Genomic DNA, 20,447 nt, shown 5'->3' on the forward strand with positions numbered 1-20,447 from the left:
GGGCGGTTAGGCTTCATCGCCTCCATTTGTTTGGCGGCGTATCACCAGGAGGGCCTGCTATTGGCCAGCCCTATTGCCCCCGGTTCGTTGCACCGTCGAGCGGGCCAGTGGGCTGCGACTGACAACGTCACTCGACTCTTCATTGCCTTGTTCCGTCCCACACCCTTTTCTCATTCCTCTTTGGCGCTTGCAGCGAGGCAGACCGAGGTGTCCACCAGGGGCCCAAAATCCCCGGCAGGCTGTTGTGTTTTAAGATTGCTGTCGCCTTTTTGCTGCTGTGACTTGCGAGATGGTTCACGGCGTCGAGCATCTACAATAGTGCGCGCCCAAATAGAGAGCAAGGCAAAGAGGCCCGGCTGCTGGTGGATATCTGTCCCAGAGGTCTGGTTCGCCACGCCCAGGTATTCTTCCGAGGGGACACACAAGAGTTGAGCCTCACGGCAAGCCCCGGTCTGTGCCGCTGCCGATGACATATTATTCTGGTGTTGCTTGCCATCCCTGAGGGTGCCCCTCCACCCATCATGGACGATCTCGCCGGCTATTCGTCAGCAAGCATTCCAACCCCGAAAGAGCGACGGCCAGGCGATGATGGGATCTGATTAGCGCCAGCTCTCTGCTCTCTTCACAGCCCACCAGGTGGGCTTTTTCTCTACTCTTCATTTCTTTCCTGCCCTCTGGCTGTTGCAAACCAATCACCACCGTTCTTCCATCCGTCGCAGACCCCTTCCATCGTTCCTTTCGTCAAGAGAGCTTATTTTGACCGCGTCTCGTGCTTGTTAAATCACGCCCGGTACCTTTCTTCGTCACTCGCACACGTGATAGTTTGCCACGTTTTTCCAACATAGAGAGAGCCTATCCCCACTGGGCACCGAGACCGAACGCCTCTGAGCTTGGAGTGAAGCCTTCGGGCGAGTCTACCTCGATGACAGTTGGGGCCGGTGGCGCCCCCGACATCGAGTCCCTCGATGCCTTCGCACGCCAATTGTATTGGCGTTCCCGCGACGCCGGCGAGGATTTCGACGAACTAACTACGGCGCTTCGCAATCTGCAAAGGGCGCTCAAGCACCTGCACGCCGAAGTCAACGATCGCGACTCGGCAATCCACCAACTTGATCCTGCGGGGAGCGGTAACCGGAACGCCGTCTATGCGAAGCGGTTAACATCACTCGTTGAGGATAGCGACTTGATACTGAACCAGGCCAACGTCACTCTCGATAAGTATGGGAGCGACGGAGATAGTCGAGGCGCCATAGATAGCGTTATTAGGAAAAGTTTTAACGTGGTAGAGAGAGCATCGGAGATCAAGCTGATTCAACAAAATGTCGTCGCCCAAACGACGAAGATCGACACTTTCCTCGACGCGCTCCAGTTACACAACCCTACTAGAAACCAGCTTGCGTTGGAGAGGGTCGACGATCAGCAACTGGATATGATTGGGAGGAAAGTGGATGCGGTTGCCAACCGTTTATTTCGCGCGAGGAAACGCGGACCCCCGGTGGATGAGACCGAGGATGAGCTATGGCAGGAATTCAAGGCCGAGTTGGAACGGGAAGGCTTCTCTCCCGAAGTATTGCGAGAGAACAAGGTAAATTCCACTTAACCTGTGTCTGACCACATCCAAACATCAGACTGGCAGCAGACCGTGGCCTAACGCGTTTCGATTCTAGGAGGTTTTGCGAGCATATATTCGCTCGCTCGAGTCGCACGAATCGCTGCGTGATGGCGCGCCCCCTTCCGTTCGCGGTTTGTTAGAATGCGACGCCCAACCACCAATGACAGTCGCTTCTTCATCGTACCCAATCCGTGATAAAACATCGGGGCCCAACCACAACAGCAACCCTCTTAGCAACGAGAGACGACAGCACCCGCCAACTTCAGAGACTCCTGACTCCCTACCGCTTTCTCGCCGTTCCCGACACCCAGCTATTTCCATCATGCCGCCACAACCCAGCTTTGGACGAGGCGCCTCGTCAACGTCCTCGGACTCGGAAGCCAGTCCTGCATTCCAAACAGCCCTCATATCTACCCGAGATCTGATGGCTATTGATCGGTACGAGGCTGACAGGGTGGCCGCACACACGGCTTCGATGCATTTGTCGCCCGTGGCCCTCCCAAGCTACACCATCTCTCCTGGTACATCTCCGGGCAACAGGTATTTACCGCCAGGAACGCAGCCATTGTTGATTCCCGAGGTGGTGGCTCCCTCACATGGCAACCAACTTCCCACACCCACGGGGCGCCAACACACTGGGATACCTCCCCGTTATGCACAACCGTTGCCACTTCCGCCGCCATACTCGAGCAATCTATCGCCAGCCTCTTCCACAGTGTCGCCGCCGCCGCCCTACGGAATGAGCCCGACTATTTCTTCCCCAGGGGCTGTCTTAGAGGCTCCTGCCCTCTCATCCTCGGCTCCGGTCGCCGGGAGTGACATATCCCGGTACCAAGCCTCCGCACGGCAATACAGCTATTTGGCCCCCGATGGAAATGGACAACACATTCCGCTAGACGCGAGATGGACCAGAATAGATCGCAAACTGGTATCTCCCGAGGTGCTGCAAAGAGCCGGTGTACGCTATGAAGCCAGACCTACCTTCGTGGCCGTGCTTGGTATCTTGACGCGCGAGCAAATCGAGGACTATGCGAGGCAGAGCTTCGAGGTGCGCAATGCGAGGCGGCCCGGAAACACCGAGGGAAAAGAACACGACCGACGGTACCCAGAGACATACGGCGACCGCGAGCGAAGAAGGGCTGACCGGGGCTTGGCAGGGGATGATGACTCGGGCGCGATCTTCGAGGCGAGCGATATCGAGTCGTCCGAGGATGAAGTGGATCGCCGCGCAGGAGACGGGCGCAGTCGATACACGCCAAAGGACCGTGAGTCGGTCAGGGATAGGAACAACAAGGACAGCGATGACGAAAGGGGCACGAGGACATACCCCGTCATCGTGTCCCCGCCGGCAAGCGTCAACGGCGACAATGCCTCTCCCTCCAGCACCGTGGAGCCCAAGCCGATCTTGAAGAACAAGAACCCGCATCACGTCCGCTTCGACCGGGACGGCCCTAGGGAAATCTTGCCGGGGTCCTACTCGGATCGGACTCGCCGCGACCGAGACCGTGAGCGACAGCGCAGCGATGCGGACCGGGACCGGGATCGTGACCGGGATCGCCACCGTGACAAAGACAAGGATCGCGATCGCGACAGGGAGCGGGATCGGGACAGAGACCGGCCGCGGAGAGACAAGTCGCGAGAACGATCCAGGGACAGGGACAAGGACAAGAGCCGGGACAGAGATCGTGATCGGGACCGCGACCGCGACCGCGACCGCGACCGTGATCGGGATCGGGATCGGGATCGGGATCGGGATCCAGACTACCGGTCTTCGCAGAAGCATCACGGCCGGGACCGGGACCGAGACCGAGATCGGGAGACGGACGATCGCTCCAAGAGAAGCGCCCTCAAGGAGACGGCAGGCGCCATTGGCGTTAGCGGTGCGGCAGCGACGCTGCTGAGCGTGTTGACCGAGGCTGTGAAGTACCTCTAATCCGTGGCACGTTCTCTTCCATACCAAAGCGAGATTGATGATCGAAATGGAAAAAAAAAAAAAAAAGTTTTCCTTTGCGGGTTGTAATTGTGGGACACGGGTTATTAGCAGAGTGTTGGCTGGATTTGAATCTCAGCGGACAGGTGGTGTAGGATGCACGACTTTTGCAATAATGCTCGTCATTCGGATCTGACCATCTACACGATTCATGATAATTCTCTTCAGCACTTTCCATTGCATCCCTTTGACTTTTAGATGTCCATGTTGTCATGTAACGATTAGCGCGCAGCGGTAGACACGACGGGGCTGGGAGACAAAAAGATGCAAGATACCCAGATTGTATTCGTTATGGCATGGTCATAATCCTTACGTCGTCGCTACCTAACTAACATGAGCTGATTTACCCCCTCCAACGCCTTGCTTTCCCGCTTCTCCTGTACCGAGTAAACTACCGCGCCATGCGCCTCCATCTTCCAGCGTGAACCAAGGTCCCAGACATCTCCCTCACCTTCTCCTCGTCGTCCGCCGCTCCCCCCTCCCACCAACAGCATACCCGTCAAGCCCCTGCTGCATCAAGGGTAGATCGTACCCGCCCATCTCGGCGAGCGAGAGCTTATGGCCCTGCCGCTCGACGCTGTCGGCGGCGGCGGCGGAAAACGATGCGCCCTTGTCCTTGTTGCCCAGCATCTTGCTCATCAGCTGCGCCTTGTACCGCTTGGCCTCGGGGTCCTCGTACTCGAGCTGGGTCGCGGCTGGCAGCGCGGCCCCGGCCCCGGCCCCGGCCCCTATTCCTCCGGCAGCATGGTCGCCGACACCACGATCGACCGCCCCGCCCGGTGCCGAATGCTTAGCGCTGAGTGCGGGATGAGCCTCGCCGCCGCCGCTGGCGCTGCTCGTGGTCGAGATCGCCGAGACGGCCGAGACGTTGCTCACCGCTCGGCCGAGGATCTCCCGCTTCCGGCGCCGGGTGGGGGGCCGGGCGCATGCGGTGGTCGTGGTGGTGGTAGGAATGGTAGTGGTAGTACCGTCGTCTCCGCCTCCAATGTCGGTGCTCGTCATCATTGCGAATACAGATGTAGCACCACTGCCACCACCACGGCCGCCGCCGCCGCCATCGCCAGCGCCTGTCACCATCACCGGCGCGACGGCAGAGTCTAGTAGAGAGTTGACCAGCTTGGTCGAGAGCGCAAGACGTTCTGCCTCGGCGGAGGCGCGCGCAGCCCTCTCGGCTTCCACGCGGCTGCGGGTCTCTTCCGCTGTCAGTTCTGGCCCGTTGTCGGGCTGGTTCTCCGAGTCCTCGTCTGCCGGAAGGTCGCTTGGCTGGCAGACGTCACCTTCTGTTGCTTCCGAGTCAGCTACTTCGCTTGTTATCCGGCTTAGGGTTTTGTGCGTGCGCGGCTGGGGCTGGCCCGGTTTTCGTGGGGAAGGCGGGGTCTTGTTGAGGGAATTGAATGAGGCTTCCGAGAGGGGAGCTATGTGCTTGTTGCTCAGGCTGGTACTAGCACTGTCGGTGCCGCTGGTTTGGAACTGGTGGGTGCGGGCTGTTTCGAAGTGCATGCTGGTGGTGAGATTCGAGTCGTGCCCGGCTACGTGAGCTCCCTTGCGAGTAGACGTCCCTGGCTCGCTCACAGGACCGCCCGTCAATCCATCGGCGCCATGGGGAGGCTTAGCCTTCTCGGCTTGCGTAGGAGGCAGGTCTTTGTCGGCGAGTCCCTTAGCTAGAGACGCATTTTGCTTGGCCCTCGCGTTGTCCTTTCCCGTTCCGGTTCGCAGCTTTGGGCTTTGAATATTTTGCTTCAGCTCTGGATACAGAAATCTCGCGATCGGGGCCCTGATCCCGGTCGATATGCATTCCCAGAGCCACTCGGCACTGACAACCGGGATTTTCCAGGCCAATGCGGACTCGAGCTTCTCCTTCCGGACCGCGGATAACGAAGAGCACACTACTAATATAGATATATCTGCGGTGAACCTTTCCTGGTATTTGGCGCCCAGCTGCCGGATAGACTTGTCGACTTGGTTGAGGTCGACTCCGGCAAATCCTGCGGTGCAGATGACCAGTCCCTCAAATCCAGGGATTGGAAACACGGGGAACGGACGGCCAATAACATGCTGCGATGGGTCGAAGAAGTACTTTTTGTGTAAACATCTCTCAATATAGAACTCGGTTATGATGTGGACGTTGCGAGGAAGTTGAGGATGAGTTTCGGGCGCGGAAGTTTGCGGTACGATCAGGAACCGGTGGGCTAGCTGGGCGCCCGAGGTCGACACGACTTCGTCGAGCGAATGACAGACCAGGCCGCCGAGAGACGCAACTGCATTTATGAGGATCTCTGTCTTTTGTGCCGAGAAACCGTGCACAAAGAAGCAACAGGACGCGAAGATGGCGTTGTGATCCGGGACACCAAATGAGGAGAGCTTCGACCCCTGAGTGTCCATCGACTTGGATCCTCCTGGTAGCTGAGTGGGCTGCGCGGTGGGGATAGCGGCCGCACTGGCCGTCGCACCTTTGGGGAGACCAGCTGATGACGGCCCCGGGGGAGGTTGCGGCTTTCCCAGAATGTCCCCCCACAGATTGTCCCTCTGGCTGTTTAGCTTCATGCTCGCAGTCTTGCGTAGCTTCCTCTTCCCGTCCTCCTGGACGGCACTGCTCTCCCTGAGCCTCTTGCCCAACGATGAGACGCGCAGTTGCTTCTGCCTGTTCCAAGCGCCCACGCCCCTCTCTTCCTTGGGCAGGACTGGGTCGTAGCACTTCTCGTCAAGGATTAGGCCGCGCTCGATGCTGTCGTTGACCCACTCGACCGAAACTGTCTGAATGCCCCAGTTCTTCGCTGCTTGGTACTTCCGTCCCTCGGGTTTGTAAACGATCAGGTGCGTGACCCGCTTCGTGAGGTCGCCGGTGTAGACACCACCATTGGACTCGATCTTCTCAGCGATCTGCTGACGCAAGTCCGGATCTTCGAAACCGGTCATGCAACAGAGCAGCTTCCGGCGATCGGCCACGGCGCCGTCGCCGGTGGGCTCGCCCCCGCCCGTCTCAAAGGTGCGCAACTGCCACCCCCTCTCGAGAGCAACGAAGTCGATCTCGGCATCCTGGACCCATAAATTGCGGACGGCCTCAACCCAACCGGCGACCATGGGCTTGACGTCGGGCCGTTCCTTGGCGACATGGCGGTATTTCGGCGTGTCGTATTCGCCAACGATCAGATGGGTGCAGTCGGGGGTGAGGTCGTATTTGTGTACGCCTCCCAGCTCGGCCGTCTTGGCTGCGATATCAGACTAAATAGCGGGCAGGACAGTCAGTCGGTGCATCTATTATGCTGGAGTGCCACAAGCAGAGACGTGCAGCGGGAGGAGAGCGCGCGGGAGAGAGGTACCCTCAACTCTGTCGGAATGCTGGTGCAGCAGACCACGACGCCCTTGAAAGGGTGGGCAGAGTCAAACAGAGACGCGCCCGAATCTGCGAGCTCTGGCGGCGTGGCCATTGGGTTTGTTTGGCCGAGTGCAGTGACATGGACCCGGAATCGAAGGCCTTGTTTCCTGCCTTGAATCACCAAAAGCTCCAAAACGGCGCGTCGCGTGGGCAGCTGACAGAAGTGGGGCTGATGTTCTCAATTGTTCTACCACGCGCATGGGCGCCCGGGGCTATATATTATGGGTTAGGGTTGAGGCTGGACCTGCTCGCTTGTCCCTTCTGCTGCTTCCCGCCTGAGCTTGAAGCCGAATAGAATGATCTTCCTCTGATCCTCGACCGTGAAATTGACATCTACTACCTCCGGCTCGCCATTGCTGCCCAGAACGGTGACTTTGCCCTGCCGGCACTCCTCCTCGGTCGCCCAGAGAAAGCGGGCATGCTCGTTCGGGTCGAGCGTCACCTCGGGAAGCAGCTGTTCGCCTTGCGCAGACACAGGCGTCTCTACCTCGGTCTCGAACGTGAGCTTGGTCACGGGCCGGCCTCTTCTGGTGAAGAATGTATACTCTCCCCCGACCTGCCGAGTGACGCTCTTCATCCGCAGGCCCGTCTCCTCCCATAGTTCCCTAGCCAAGCCGTGAAGTATCGTCTCGTCTTCCACGTCGCAGGCACCGCCGGGGATCTCCCAGCGGAGCGGCATCGAGTCGTGCGCCGCCCGCTGGATGAGCAGAACCCTGTCCTCTCCGGTGGCCTTGGAGAAGACGAGGGCGCCTGTGGCTGCGCCTACGATGAGTGGGCGCGTCGACAAGAAGTCTTTTGCTGCAATGTGGAAGTCGTTGACTGAGGCTTGCCATGTAAACGAGAACCCGCCGGCCGGCAGGGGTCGGGGCAAGGCCATTGGCGCGCGATTTCAAGAGTCGAGTGCTTTGGGCGACGGCTGTCCGGCGTTTCCCGACGAGGTATCATTCAACCATGTATCATTACGAGGTTTTGACGTACAAAAGAATTCAGAGCCTCAATAGGAGATCCGATCGGGCTCCGCGGAGGCCCCTGGCTTGCCCCGCTCCGACTCACACGGCGAGGCACCCAACTTTTCCCACTCAATGTTGGCCCTGATACGGCATACATGTCTTCACATTGCTAATGCTGATTAATATAGTGTTGTCGTGACTAATAATGTTTTCTTTGCGCATGCCATCCATGCGCAACCCTGCCCAGTTGAGCTGCTAGCAATGAGGCCCTGCAGCCTGCCATCCGCGCAGCAGCAGTAGGGATCTGTACTACTAGACTGTCGGGGAAGCGACCCTCCGGCTTATGCCAGTGGCCTCGCATGCAGATGCGAGCCTAGAATCGGACGAATTTGGGCAGCACGGATTACTCACCACAGGTCCTCAAGCGATGCAGGCGAATATGCGTCTTGCACATGGCACCCGCACGCCAAGGCGCTCACAGTATGCGAATCTTCGCGTCGCCTTTTCCAAAAGCGGAATGCGAAGGGAAAATGGAGTAGCCCCATTGTCGACAGTGACGTGATGCTCAAGCATACCGGTCCCCCCGTACAACTAATTACTGAAGAGGGAAGGGCGGGAGGGGAGGGGCCGACTCCATTGTCGCCCGCATTCAAGCTGTATAAGTAAAAGGGTCCCCTCCTCCGGATCGAGGGCCCGTATCAAGCGCACCGTCAAACATCATCCGAGAACAAAAGCACATCTCCTTTTCCCAACTCACCTTGTAACTCGACACAATGGCCACAACAACACTCCCGCAGACCATGAAAACCCTCCTCCAAGCCTCTCTCACAACGACTGAGGTCATCTCCACCACCGCCCCCGTGCCGACCCCCTCCCACCCGGACGACGTCCTCGTCCGGGTGCACGCCGCAGCCCCGTGCGCGGGCGAGCTAACATGGGGAATGAACTTCCCCGAGGCGGTCCCGGCCGGCAAGGAGCTCGTCCCGTGCCAAGACATGGCGGGCACGGTGGTGTCGGCGCCGGCAGACAGCGGCTTTGCGGCAGGTGACCGCGTCTACTGCCGCATATCGGCCGAGCGGCCGGGGGCGGCGCGCGACTACGCGCTCCCGCGCGCCAGCGAGCTCGCAAAGATCCCGCCTAGCCTCAACTGGATCGAGGCGGCCGCCACGCCGCTCAGCGCGCTGACCGCGTGGCAGGCGCTGTTTGTGCAGGGGACCCTGGACGCGGCGGCGATCGAAGGCGACGCCGCGGCGCGGGAGCGGAACGGCGCCGTCCGCGTGCTGGTGACGGGAGCCGCGGGCGGCGTGGGGAGCTGGGTTGTGCAGCTCGCCGCTCTCGCCGGAGCCAAGGCTGTTGTCGCCGTGTGCGGGCCCGGCAAGTTGGAGGCGGTGCGGGAGCTTGGGGCGACCGAGGTGGTCAACTACCGCGAGACGTCGCTCGAGGAGTGGGTTGCTGTCGACCCCGCGGCGCGGGAGTGCGATCTGATCATCGAGATGGTCGGCGGGAAGACGCTGGCGGGATGCTGGGCTGCGGTGCGATCTGGCGGGGCCATGATATGCATCAACACGCCTCCCGAGTACGGGAAGCCGGCGGGACTCGACAAGACGCTTTCAAAGGGCTTGTTCTTCATCGTCGAGCCGTTAGGGACTAACCTCGCTAAGATTGGCGAGCTAATTGAGGCGGGCCGGCTCAGGCCGACGATCGACAGCGTGTGGGAGTTCGCCGACTACAAAAAAGCGTTTGAGAGGCTGGACTCCGGGCACGCCAAAGGCAAGATCATCATCAAGGTCAGCGACGAGGCTTGAGAGAGAGAGAGAAAAGAAAAAAATGGAAGAAGGAAGAAAAGAGAACGACTGTAATGAGAATATTTCCGTGTAGCAATCGATATGGCGCGTGTTCAGTGGTGTTGAGTTTGCTCTCCACATATGGACCATGGAGTGATATGCTCGCGCTTGGGCGCCAGTGGATGCATTTGATGTGGTTTCATGGCGAAAAGCAGCCAGCCAATCACGCCCTGATTGGCCAGCCCGGCGATTTGAGACAACTTGCCCCGCCCCCAGTGCGGGCTGCAGCCCCTGGCGGCAGGGGCATTTCTGAGTTTAATCCAGTAACTGCAGCACAGTCCCTGGTTGACTTCACTCTCGAACGTCGCCTCCCCGGTGTTTGATCTTCCTCAAGCATCGCTGCTCGTGTCGCACATTTGTGGGCGGCGACCACTCGGGATCGAGATGGGTCAGTGGCACGCGATACTCTTGACTGCCTGTTTCCCACGACATCCATGGCGTTCATGCGGTGGCTTTGGGTTGCCATCATCGGCTGAGATCTCGTCTATTCCCCGTTCTTCAATGTCAACAAGGTACGACAGAGTCGTCTTGCTCTCTGAGGCCTTGTTCCATTGACTGCCTTTGTCCCGCTCATGTTCCGGCTGCAGTGAGCATCACACAATTCTTTCTTCCCACCCGTGGGGAACAAGGTTGCGGCGGTGTCGGTCGAGTGATCTGAGACACTGGCAGCTCGTGGGGTTACACTCTTCCCCCTTCGATGATAGACGAGCCAGCACTGGCTCCTGTTTCGTCCCTTGTTCCCTGTTGCTTCGTCGTTGCTGACTGTACGCTTCTCATTCCCATCACCAACTTCTTCTGGGGGTCGTTTTGTTTTTGTCTTTTTTCCCCTTTTTTTCCGTTCTCTCTCTTCTGACAAGCCACTCCCTGAACGGCCGCAGAATACTGGAGCGGTCCAAAGCCGCAGGCGAGCTTGGGAGCCCGGCCTCGAGAACTCCGTTTTTCCTTCGTTCCTACCTATCACTTTCCTTTCGACGAGAACCCGCTGGCCGTTGTTCAATACTCGTCCTGAGTTTTTCCTCCTTGGAGCGTCTCCGCCCATGCGGGCATCACCGCGGTAGTCCGCCGTCGAAAGCCGTTGCGAGCAATGGCAGTATCCCTCCTTCTCTCCGCCTCTGTGTTGCTCTTCGCCTTGCTTTGCCGCCATGTCGCAGCTCAGCACGAGCCACACGACGATGGCTGCGTTCACTTGCCCATTGTCCATTCGTCCAATCCAAAATACTTCTCTAGCAAACGGGGCGTCCAGCTACAGCTAGCCAACCGGTCTGACGTCGCCTACTATGCTCAACGTACGCGCCCTCTCTCCCCCACCCCACGGTGTTCATCGTGCCTAACGGCCTCGCAGTAAGCATCGGCACGCCGCCTCAACCGGTATATGTACAGCTGGATACTGGGTCTTTTGAGCTATGGGTGAACCCGGACTGTAGCGCCGTCTCGGGCGCTGATGCCGCCTTCTGCGAAAGGGCCGGTCAGTACGACTCGGCCAAGTCCTCGACTGTGAACATGTTGGGTACAACAAGAACGTTGCGATATGGGATTGGAACTGCCAACATCACCTACGTCACAGACAGAATTAGCCTTGCTGGGAGCACCACGGCTCTCGAAGGAGTCCAATTTGGCGTTGCCACCTCGTCCGAAGACGCTTTTTCTGGTATCTTGGGCATCGGATACGGGAAGGACATCGCCACAAGATATCCAAACTTTGTCGACCAATTGTCGGCACAGAACGCCACCAGGGTCAAGGCATATACGATCGCACTAGGGAGCAAGGACGAGCAGGAGGGCATAATAGTGTTTGGCGGCGTCGACACGTCCAAATTTGCTGGGCCCCTAGCCAGACTCCCCATCATTCCAGCCGAACTCTCCCCCGACCGCGTGCCTAGGTTCTGGATTGATATGCAGTCCATCGCCATCACCCCCCCAAACGGCGGCACCCGTGTCTACGAGGGCAGCAACATGCCCGTGTTCCTCGACAGCGGGTCGACCATGACCTTGCTGCCACCGAACCTTACCAGAGCCATCGCGAGCGACTTTGGCGCCCAAGACCCCGATTCGTATGGCTTCTTCCGAATCGACTGCGCGCTTACCGCCATGGATGGCACCGTTGACTTCGCCTTCGACGGACTGATGATCAAGGTTCCCTACAAAGAGCTAATACGCGAAGTTCCTAGCGACCCGCCGGCCTGCTTCCTGGGGATTACACCGAGCGAGCGCTTCACGCTGTTAGGGGATACTTTTCTGCGGTCGGCTTACGGTATGCACGCGCACATTCGCGTTCCATCGCGCCGACGCGTACCCATCTGTTCTGAACTAACTCGCGGTATCCTCTAGTGGTGTTTGACCTCGAAACCGACTCGATCTGGATGACACAGGCGGTGAGCTGCGGCTCGACTCCCGCGGCCCTCAGCAACGTCCAAGACTTGTCGGGAGTCATTGGGGCGTGTGGGTTGACCGACTCGGCGGTAACTCGAACGGGCAGCTCGATGGTTCCTAGCGCAGGAACTGAAGGCGGCATCGGCGTCAACCCGAGGCCTATTTCCGCTACAGGTTTCCCGGTGTCTGGGACAAGCTCCCAAGGCAGGCCTCAGTCTGCTTCGGGGTCGCCAACGTCTTTGCAGAATCCAGTTGGATTTATGTGGAGCGTGGCGGTGGTTGTGGTGTTACATTTTCTCCTCTGTTAGGTTGACCACTAATGATGGTCATTTTTATATTGATGAATATATGACTATTAATGATGCCGTGATTTTTACGGTCGGTCTTTGTTGGCGTCGTCAATTCCATGTGCGGTAGGAAAGGCGGATACAAGCATTCGCTAGTCCCTTCTTCGACCGGGCTCCCTCATGGAGCCGGAATCTGCGCTCGACTGATACTGGATGGGGGCTTCAAGGCGACGGGGAGAACAGAACTCTGGAGAACCGGCGCAGACAAATCACGGGTTCGGATGCAAGTGGTTTGGGTCTTCTGCGTTATCTCATTTTCCAAAAAGAAAAACAGAAAAGAAAAGAAAATCTATCCTCCAAGTGCAGAGCTTCCACTCGGTTCAGTTGTTGGCGACTCGATCCTTTGACGCGAGACACAAAGAGATCCCCCTCTCGATACCACCAACAAACACCTTGGCCTTGGCTAGCTAGAATCGAAGAGCTGTGAGGCCCCGCTCCGGGAGGGTTCAGAATGGTTTGCTAGTACTGAGGGCTAGTATTGGTCTTCATCGCATCGGACGCGTGGCAGCACATATACATCACACTGAAGAATGTGTATGGATAAGGTAAGTTCGCAGCTGGAGGAGACTTACGGTCTTTACAAAACCGCGAGTTGGCGACACACCAGTTGCCACATTCCGCACACCGCTGCGCTTGGCTGTCTTTGTTCCGCTGCAGCGGCAACTCGACTCTGCCACCAGTGCCGGAGGTCGGGCGCGTGACATTGGCGGTTCCAGTTGCCCTGTTGATAGCAGACATTGGGGGTAAAGGGACTAGGACGGCGCTGGGGTTGGTCGAAGTGGTTCAAGAGATAAAGCTGGGTCGTGCGGTGTACTTGTGGGGTTGCTGAGGACTTCGTAACTGAAGGATCCGGACTGAAGAGTCTGTCGATGATGAGGGAGAAACATCGTGGATCGGGTTATGAACAGGTATATATATATATATGTTATAGCTTGGGCGTCGATGCCATCTCGTAGCTTCTTTTGCTTCAGGTCTGATTTTACGGTTTATTCCTGGTACAAAGCAGCCTAACTCTGTGGGAGACGACTCAATTCTATGCTGAACCGCATCTCGACTCGGGTGACGGCGTCATTTTCGCTATCCATTTCGCCGGTAGGAGTTCACCCATTGCGTCAGGAGCTTCCGCAAGCCCAGTACGCCAGCTAGCACAAAGAAAAGGTCGAATAAAGAACAGATTAGCTATTTAGGCGTGTCTTAAACGCTGCTCCAAAGTTTCTGCCAACCCATTATCGTCACTAGCGGTTTTTATCGTGGTACTGACGTTCATCCATTCGAAACCACAGCATCGTCTTGTCTTGTCGGAGGTTCGAACCCGACTCTTATCGATCGTAACAACATTCTTTGTTTCTTTCCTATACCGTCACACGCATCGGCGCTGTCGATCCGACGCAACAATGACACCACGGTGGGCCACGTGTTCCGTTCCGCGATGCAAGAAGCCGCGCGACAGGAAGGACGGTGGCTGTGAAAAGTGCAGCCGCAATCTTTGTTACAAACATGCATCTCGTTCGTTCCACCATTGCACGCCGGACGAGGTAAGACGCGGCGTACCGCATTTGCCGCATCCTCCGCGGGGACAGAAACGCTGAGACCCCCGCCGTTGGGGCGTGAATCTTTCAGGAACTGGATGAGCCAACCTGGCAGGCGGAGAGGGCGGCCGCCCTCGACCGTCTCCGCTCCGAGATCAACCTCGCCGCGGCCGCCCAATACGCGTCCGAGCTGAGCGACGGCAGGGCGTGCAGCGCCGAACACACCAATATGAGAGGGGGTCTCAACTACCACGTCCGCATCCGCTTTCACGACGGAGCCACCCCATGGCTTCTCCGAATCCCGCAGTTCCGCGGTCTCGACAGGGCCCCGCTATCGGTGATCGAGCAGGGGTTGATTAGCGAGTATGCCACGCTGAAGTTCCTGGAGGGGACGGCTGTGCCGGCACCCCGTGCGTTTGGCTACGGGTTGCTCAGCGATGGGACGGACCAAGGGATCGGGGCGGGCTTTCTTCTCATGGAAGAACTGCCGGGAAAGCCGTGGTACAATCCGGGCCGCACGGATGACGATAACAGGGACGAGAAGACCAAGATCCTCAGCGGCGTGGCGGACATCATGGCCGAGCTGGCCAGACACCCGTTCCCCAAAGCCGGATCGCTGTACCTCGAGGGATCCCGCCTCGAAGTCGGCCCGGTACCCATCGACCTGTTCCGGGCGCTCGACCCGGTCGGCCCGTTCGAGAGCGCAATCGAGTATTACACGGCCTGGGCGGAGGGCCACTTGGAGCTGATCGCCGACCGCCAGGTGTACCTCGACTACCCCGTCGAGGCGTACTTGGTGTACCGCTTCCTCAAGGACAACGTGGGGCAGCTGGTACAACCAAGGGGCCGGGATCGTACCGAAGAACAACCGCGGGAGGAGTTCTTCTTGAAACACGTCGATGATCGAGGCGATTACTTGCTTGTCGATGACGACCACAACATCACGGGCGTTATTGACTGGCAGATGGCACGCGTGGTGCCCAAATGCGAAGCCTTCGGGCCCTCGCTCGTTACCGTCAACTTGGCATCCTTTTACAAAGGCGACGTGTCGCCTAGCGAGGATGATGTTTACCTCCGAGATGCCCTGCGGGAAAAGGGCCACGCAGAGCTGGCGCGCTGGATGGATGATGAAAACTCGAAATTGAGAAGATTCTGCTATGGCTTGGCCTTTGAGATCAAATGGTCAGACGCCCTGCCGTTGGCAAACGGGATTCTCAAGGTCTTTGGGGTGAAGCAGGAGTGGGAGGAATGGAAGGAGATGGCCTTGAAGGAGTACAGCGACGACAAACGCCTGCAGGCCGTTGTGAAGTCCTGCGCTCCTAGACGGCCCCATCTTCCCCGGCGGTCCAAGCAGGCGGTTAGAGATTCCGGGAAGAAGAAGGGTTAGGGAGGGGGTTTACTCTAATTTAGATATAAAGCACCACGTCTTAATGTCACGTTGGCCGATAATGGAGATCTCAATATAACCTCAATTGTCCTAAGCTATGTCTAAGACCGGGCGCCAGAGTTCTGACAGATAACAAGTCCTCCAGCCGAGAAAAGACAGCCAGTCTCTCGAGGGAACAACAACTGAATCATTGCTCCTGGTAAAGAAACTGATTGCAGGGAAACCCACCCGAAGCCTGATGGAAAAATGGAAGTAATTTTCTGCGAGGGCCCGATCGGGAGGGTTAGAAGAGTTCATGAGATGTTACTATCATCAGACGCTCGGTTGAGCCAGACTGGATCCCTCGTATTTTTCATTTCTCAGCTGTCGTCCTAGACTCCTTGACCGGCGGGTTCGGCCACATAATTAACTCAACTCGGCCGGGAGAAGTTGTGTTACACTGCTCTGCCAGGATAAGTCTGGTCTCTCTTTCCCAGCCAAAGACTGGACCTACCATAGTTGAGCAGTCGCCTTCCGCTGCTTAATCACAAAGGCAGCGTTCCAGAGCCTGGTAGCCCAAGCCACGATGTTCTCGGCCGCCTTCTCGGCCTCAGCTAGGTCACGTTTGGCCTCGGCCAAGCGGGACTTCTTGGCTTTATCGATGGGCGAGTCGATTCGGCAACGAGACGCAATGGCCTCGTCGTACTTACTCCAGCACCCTCTCCGGCCTGAATCCAGAACAAGAGGAGAGTGGTGCGCCGCGGCGCGTTGGACGAACTCGACGTTCTCGTCGCACCACGTCAGGTGGTCGGAGAACGGCCCGTTCGGCGGTAGCACACTGCCATCGCCGACCCAGCCGATCGGCTCGCCGTAGCGGTTTATCACTTTGCAGATGAAGCAGGGATGGTGGCCATGCCCCCTGCGCCGACAGGTATGCCGGATATCGTGCGCGCTGTCGGCGGCCGGGCCCTCGACGCGGATGTGCGTGTCTGGGTTGCGGCGGCCGGCGGCCGGCTCGAGGTAATGCTCGCTGCCGCAGCAGCACCGCCAGCCGGCCGGCTCGAAGCGGTCAGAGAGCAGGTTCTGGCCCCCGACCGTGTGGATCGCGTCGCCGTTGGCGTTGAAGAAGACGCAGAAGAGGCAGCGGCGGCTGCGGCAGATGGCGCAGATCTCCGCGCTGCATGCGTCGCAGCCCCCGGCGCAGTGGTCGGGTAGAGAGGCGCTGCTCGGGGGCAGGGGAACGCGGTTCTCCATGCCCGCGCCCCTGCAGGGTTGGATTGTGTCGCAACAACAGCACTTCTAATACTGAGGTACGGTTTCTTGGGCGATCGGGTTCATCTTGCTGGCTGTTAGTCGTCCGTCGTGGCGTGAGCAGCGGCGTCCCATCGATGATGGATGTGTGCTTCGGTACCAATCGAGAGTAGTTTATGTGTGGTAATCTGGATCATACTGGGTAAAAGAAAAAAAAAAAAGTTTCCAAAGAACACCCTGCGTAAATGGTGAGGTAGTTTATATTCCGTTCCCGGGTGACTGACCGTCTAATAAACTTAAGTGAATGTGGGAAATTGAGCTGAGGACAGGCCCTGTAAAGCCCACGGTAGGGATCGTAGTGCATTGTACGGGAATAGGTAAGCTGTTCGATCGGAATGGCCCAATCCAGTTTGACCAGAAGCTGTTCAGTCGTCACTACTATTCAATTTCGAGCTGAGCTAAGGTAGGTAGCGCAACTAGTACTGTTCGAGGACAACCGCTGTAGCTTTTCTCCGGATTAATTACTAGTCGCGACGACAGCGCTAAGAACAACGGAAACCCGCGACAGCCCCGAGGTTTATTACTATACTGCCCGATTACGGTGCACTTCATGCTGGGCTAGATCTTACCCCTAGGATCTGTGAAGAGGTTACGTAACATACCATGATCAAGGCGACTCGAGTTAAGGCACAGTATTGGAGATGGCATGACCAGAGAGAGGCACATGATTATTGTGAAATATGAGTAATTATGTTTATTCATGACCACGTGGCTTCGTTTCCGAACCAACCCAAGGAAAATCAACGAAATCCGCGATGAAGAAGAGAGAAGAAAGCAACGCTGTGAAGAAGAGAGAGGGAAAAAAAAAAAAAAAGGAAGGCGCCGAATGCTAGCAGTAGTGTTAAGGACTTACACTCACGGGGGTCCTATCGAGGTTTCGGTCGGGAGACCGAGTTTCTTGCCGAGATGTAGTAGTAGTCCGTGAGAAGAGGGGGGAAAAGCCGAAGGACCGAGTTCTCTGCTAAGATGTAGTAGTAGTCCGTGAGAAGAGGGGGTTAAAACAGAGGGACCGGGTTCCACGCCGAGATGTAATGGTAATCGGTGAGAAGAGGGGGAAAAAGCCGGAGGACCGAGTTCTCTGCTGATATGTAGTAGTAGTAGTCCATGAGAAGAAGGGGGCAAAATAGAGAGACCGAGGTCCTTGCCGAGATGTAGTGTAGTCATCCGTGAGAAGAGGGGGAAAAAAGGAGGAAAAACAACGCAATACTAGCAGTAATGTTAGGGCTCTACGCTCTCCGCGGTACTCTCCGCGGTACTCTCAAGGTTTCGTCTGGAGAGACGGAGTTCCCTGCCGAGCTGGAGCAGTCCTGCAACAGAGTAAAGTTTAGTCGGACTCGTGGTCATCGAAAACCTCAACCCGGCGCCGCGCGGCTTCGATGGCAGCCTTTTGCAGCGTGATCCATGGAGCGATTTCATCCTTCTCGATCCTCGCTGGTTCCGCTACCAGATTCTCGGCCACAACAAGGCGGAGTAGATAATGGCTGGTTCGGGCGGTGGCGCTGGACTCCAACTCCTGGTTCTCCGCAGCTGCCGTGTTGTGCTCATCAATGGTCCGACGAACCCATGCGAGGTTCAAGTCGCACCAGAGGGCATGCTCGTACAACGGTCCCAGGATCGGAATTGGGTCCTCGCCCCGCGTCATGTCGCCGAACTGGAGGATCAACTCGCCGTAGCGGTTGAGCACATCGCAGAAATCGCAAGGCCGCTCTGGCTGGGAATGGCCCCCGAAGCATGTATGCTGAATGTGCCACACGTTGCCGTCGGCGATGGGAATAGTGACGTGAGTGTCAGGATGGCCCGGGGCGGGCTCGGGACAGTGGATCTTGCCGCATATGCAGCAGTACCATGCGGCCGACTTAAAACGATCGTGGATTAGATTCTTTCCGCCGACTGTTGAGATTTCCTTGCCTTCGGGGTTGACGTAGACGCAGAGGCTGCACCGTCGCTTGTTGCATGTCGGGCAGATTGCTCTCTCGCACACGGCGCAGCCATCGCGGCAATGGTTAGGGTAACAGTCCATCGTGGAACTCATCAGGTAGAACCCGCCAATCTCGCAGGAGACCAAGCTCCCGCAGGAACAGCACTTCCAGTGGCTGCGTTTCACCCTGATGTGTATGTTGTTTCCCACCGTGGTAATGCTGTCTGGTTCATCCATGGTCGTGCTTGTCGCGAGTTGTTAGTTGGCTTTGTCGGGGCTTGTCGGCTGGGTTTTCTTCGGCCTTGTTGGTTGAGTTTGTCCTGAGTTGTTGTAGGAGAACGCATGCTTTGGAAGAATTGCAATTAAAATACTGCTCCTGGGCGGTTCGTCCGAAGTGGAGGCACACGTAGAATCGGTGAAGTCGAACCGTAGCAAGTAGGGTATTCAAGGCGGGGAGGTCGCCGTCCGAAATGAAGGCACGTGCAGGATCGGTGAAGTCAAATTGCAGCTAGGAGGGGTGTTCAAGGCGACCTCCTGATCTCTGCTGATTACAAGACGACCGTTCGGTGAAGACTTACCGTGATGGTCTGTGACCAGTCCATGTTTTCTAATTAATAATATCGGGCGAAATCGAGATTGTTGCAGAGTCCGCCAATGTTAGAGTTAGCTGTTCAAAAACAATGTGTGTGCCTTGAGTCGATGTTGCTCGAATCCGGAGCTAATGTTAACCCTCTACCAGTACAGCACAGACTTTCGAGCTGAATGAAGCTGGAGATGCGACGATGTCCACTTGGAAGGCTCCCGGTTGCGGAAGGTGGGGTTGTTTTGTGTTTCGTTTCAGCACCAACTGGGTCGATGTGCGGCAGCCATCTGCGCTAACAGATTGCTGGTACCCATCACACTGGAACCTGTTAGGGCCTCCCCTTGTCCGTCCTGAACGGCCTGTTTTATCCTCGCCACGGTGATGCGATGCCCTGGAGCTCGAATGATGGGCGGCCATCCTGCAGTGAGTGTGAGTGTGTACGTATATACGTGATTTCAATTGAGATCATGGTGTCCTGGTGACTGGTCTTATCTTTTGTGTATTTTTTGGCACGCGTTTGTTCATGCTCTGGAGGCGTTGGATCTGGTATCTTGTGCCAGCCTGGCTTCCCTGCTGGAGGGCCAATTGCTGCACTGGGAACTTATGTGTTTCCAGGTTGTGAAACGTTCCAGCAGCATCCCTTGCAACCCAACCCGCCACTCTCCGGCGCCGGCCGCGGCCGTTAAATAAGGGGGTAGCAGCGGGGTGTGTGTGTGTGGAAACAGCTTTCTGGGACCCTGGCCAGGGGGAAATTTCGGGGCTGTGGAACGTCCGGAGCATTTCATGTTCGATACGAGATGGCATTTGGGTCTGGAACCAGCCACGAGGGCGCCACTTAAAGGGGTGGGAAGGTTGAGGACACGGCATGTAACTGTGCATGCGTGCATGCGTGCATGTACATACTCGCTTTGTTTTGAGTGGCATGTCCTGTATGAAGACGCTGCGGAGGAGGCCGGGTCTTCTTTGAGTTCCATGACAACTACTTCGTACAGTAGAGTACAAAATGTACAGTACAATACAGCCCAAATGCCATGGCCGTTTTGCGTCGCGCCCACGATTGCGCCCAGCCGATCAGCAACTGCCAAGAGATGGCCCTGGGGGGCTGTGTTCGCGCTGCCGAATTCCCAACCCCTGCAGCTGGCCAGGGAGGCGGCGCGAACAAATCCTCCCGAAATAACCTTGGGAGCGGCAGATGCCAGTGCCTCGCTTCGTTTTCTTTCATGTCACCTCACAACTGCTTGCTTCCAAGAT

The 20,447-nt window shown here is 57.3% G+C and overlaps 8 protein-coding genes across 8 annotated transcripts; 4 read left to right on the forward strand and 4 right to left on the reverse strand.

The window, feature by feature from the left end:
- Window positions 1-922: 922 nt before the first annotated feature.
- On the forward strand, window positions 923-3,545 carry MFIFM68171_11098 (Nipped-B-like protein B; the record flags this gene model as incomplete). Its single annotated transcript, XM_071066517.1, has 2 exons — window positions 923-1,585; window positions 1,668-3,545. The coding sequence occupies 2 exons, from the start codon at window positions 923-925 to the stop codon at window positions 3,543-3,545; spliced, it is 2,541 nt and encodes an 846-aa protein (XP_070922618.1).
- A 504-nt stretch (window positions 3,546-4,049) lies between these two features.
- DPB11 (protein kinase activating protein dpb11) lies at window positions 4,050-7,030 on the reverse strand (the record flags this gene model as incomplete). Its single annotated transcript, XM_071066518.1, has 2 exons — window positions 4,050-6,824; window positions 6,923-7,030. The coding sequence occupies 2 exons, from the start codon at window positions 7,028-7,030 to the stop codon at window positions 4,050-4,052; spliced, it is 2,883 nt and encodes a 960-aa protein (XP_070922619.1).
- A 174-nt stretch (window positions 7,031-7,204) lies between these two features.
- MFIFM68171_11100 (Nucleoside diphosphate-linked moiety X motif 17) lies at window positions 7,205-7,855 on the reverse strand (the record flags this gene model as incomplete). The annotated part of the gene is made up of 1 exon (XM_071066519.1): window positions 7,205-7,855. One exon carries the CDS (start codon window positions 7,853-7,855, stop codon window positions 7,205-7,207), a length of 651 nt encoding a protein of 216 aa, XP_070922620.1.
- An 846-nt stretch (window positions 7,856-8,701) lies between these two features.
- MFIFM68171_11101 (Enoyl reductase (ER) domain-containing protein) lies at window positions 8,702-9,733 on the forward strand (the record flags this gene model as incomplete). The annotated part of the gene is made up of 1 exon (XM_071066520.1): window positions 8,702-9,733. The coding sequence occupies one exon, from the start codon at window positions 8,702-8,704 to the stop codon at window positions 9,731-9,733; it is 1,032 nt and encodes a 343-aa protein (XP_070922621.1).
- A 1,123-nt stretch (window positions 9,734-10,856) lies between these two features.
- Window positions 10,857-12,450, forward strand: MFIFM68171_11102 (Aspartic peptidase domain-containing protein; the record flags this gene model as incomplete). The annotated part of the gene is made up of 3 exons (XM_071066521.1): window positions 10,857-11,058; window positions 11,115-12,023; window positions 12,101-12,450. The coding sequence occupies 3 exons, from the start codon at window positions 10,857-10,859 to the stop codon at window positions 12,448-12,450; spliced, it is 1,461 nt and encodes a 486-aa protein (XP_070922622.1).
- A 1,433-nt stretch (window positions 12,451-13,883) lies between these two features.
- Window positions 13,884-15,405, forward strand: MFIFM68171_11103 (Aminoglycoside phosphotransferase domain-containing protein; the record flags this gene model as incomplete). The annotated part of the gene is made up of 2 exons (XM_071066522.1): window positions 13,884-14,024; window positions 14,110-15,405. 2 exons carry the CDS (start codon window positions 13,884-13,886, stop codon window positions 15,403-15,405), a joined length of 1,437 nt encoding a protein of 478 aa, XP_070922623.1.
- A 489-nt stretch (window positions 15,406-15,894) lies between these two features.
- Window positions 15,895-16,638, reverse strand: MFIFM68171_11104 (uncharacterized protein; the record flags this gene model as incomplete). Its single annotated transcript, XM_071066523.1, has 1 exon — window positions 15,895-16,638. The coding sequence occupies one exon, from the start codon at window positions 16,636-16,638 to the stop codon at window positions 15,895-15,897; it is 744 nt and encodes a 247-aa protein (XP_070922624.1).
- Window positions 16,639-18,019: 1,381 nt separating this feature from the next.
- MFIFM68171_11105 (uncharacterized protein) lies at window positions 18,020-18,850 on the reverse strand (the record flags this gene model as incomplete). The annotated part of the gene is made up of 1 exon (XM_071066524.1): window positions 18,020-18,850. The coding sequence occupies one exon, from the start codon at window positions 18,848-18,850 to the stop codon at window positions 18,020-18,022; it is 831 nt and encodes a 276-aa protein (XP_070922625.1).
- Window positions 18,851-20,447: the final 1,597 nt, after the last annotated feature.

Source organism: Madurella fahalii (genome assembly GCF_045866475.1).
Source record: "Madurella fahalii IFM 68171 DNA, scaffold_6, whole genome shotgun sequence".
NCBI classification, from domain to species: domain Eukaryota; kingdom Fungi; phylum Ascomycota; class Sordariomycetes; order Sordariales; genus Madurella; species Madurella fahalii.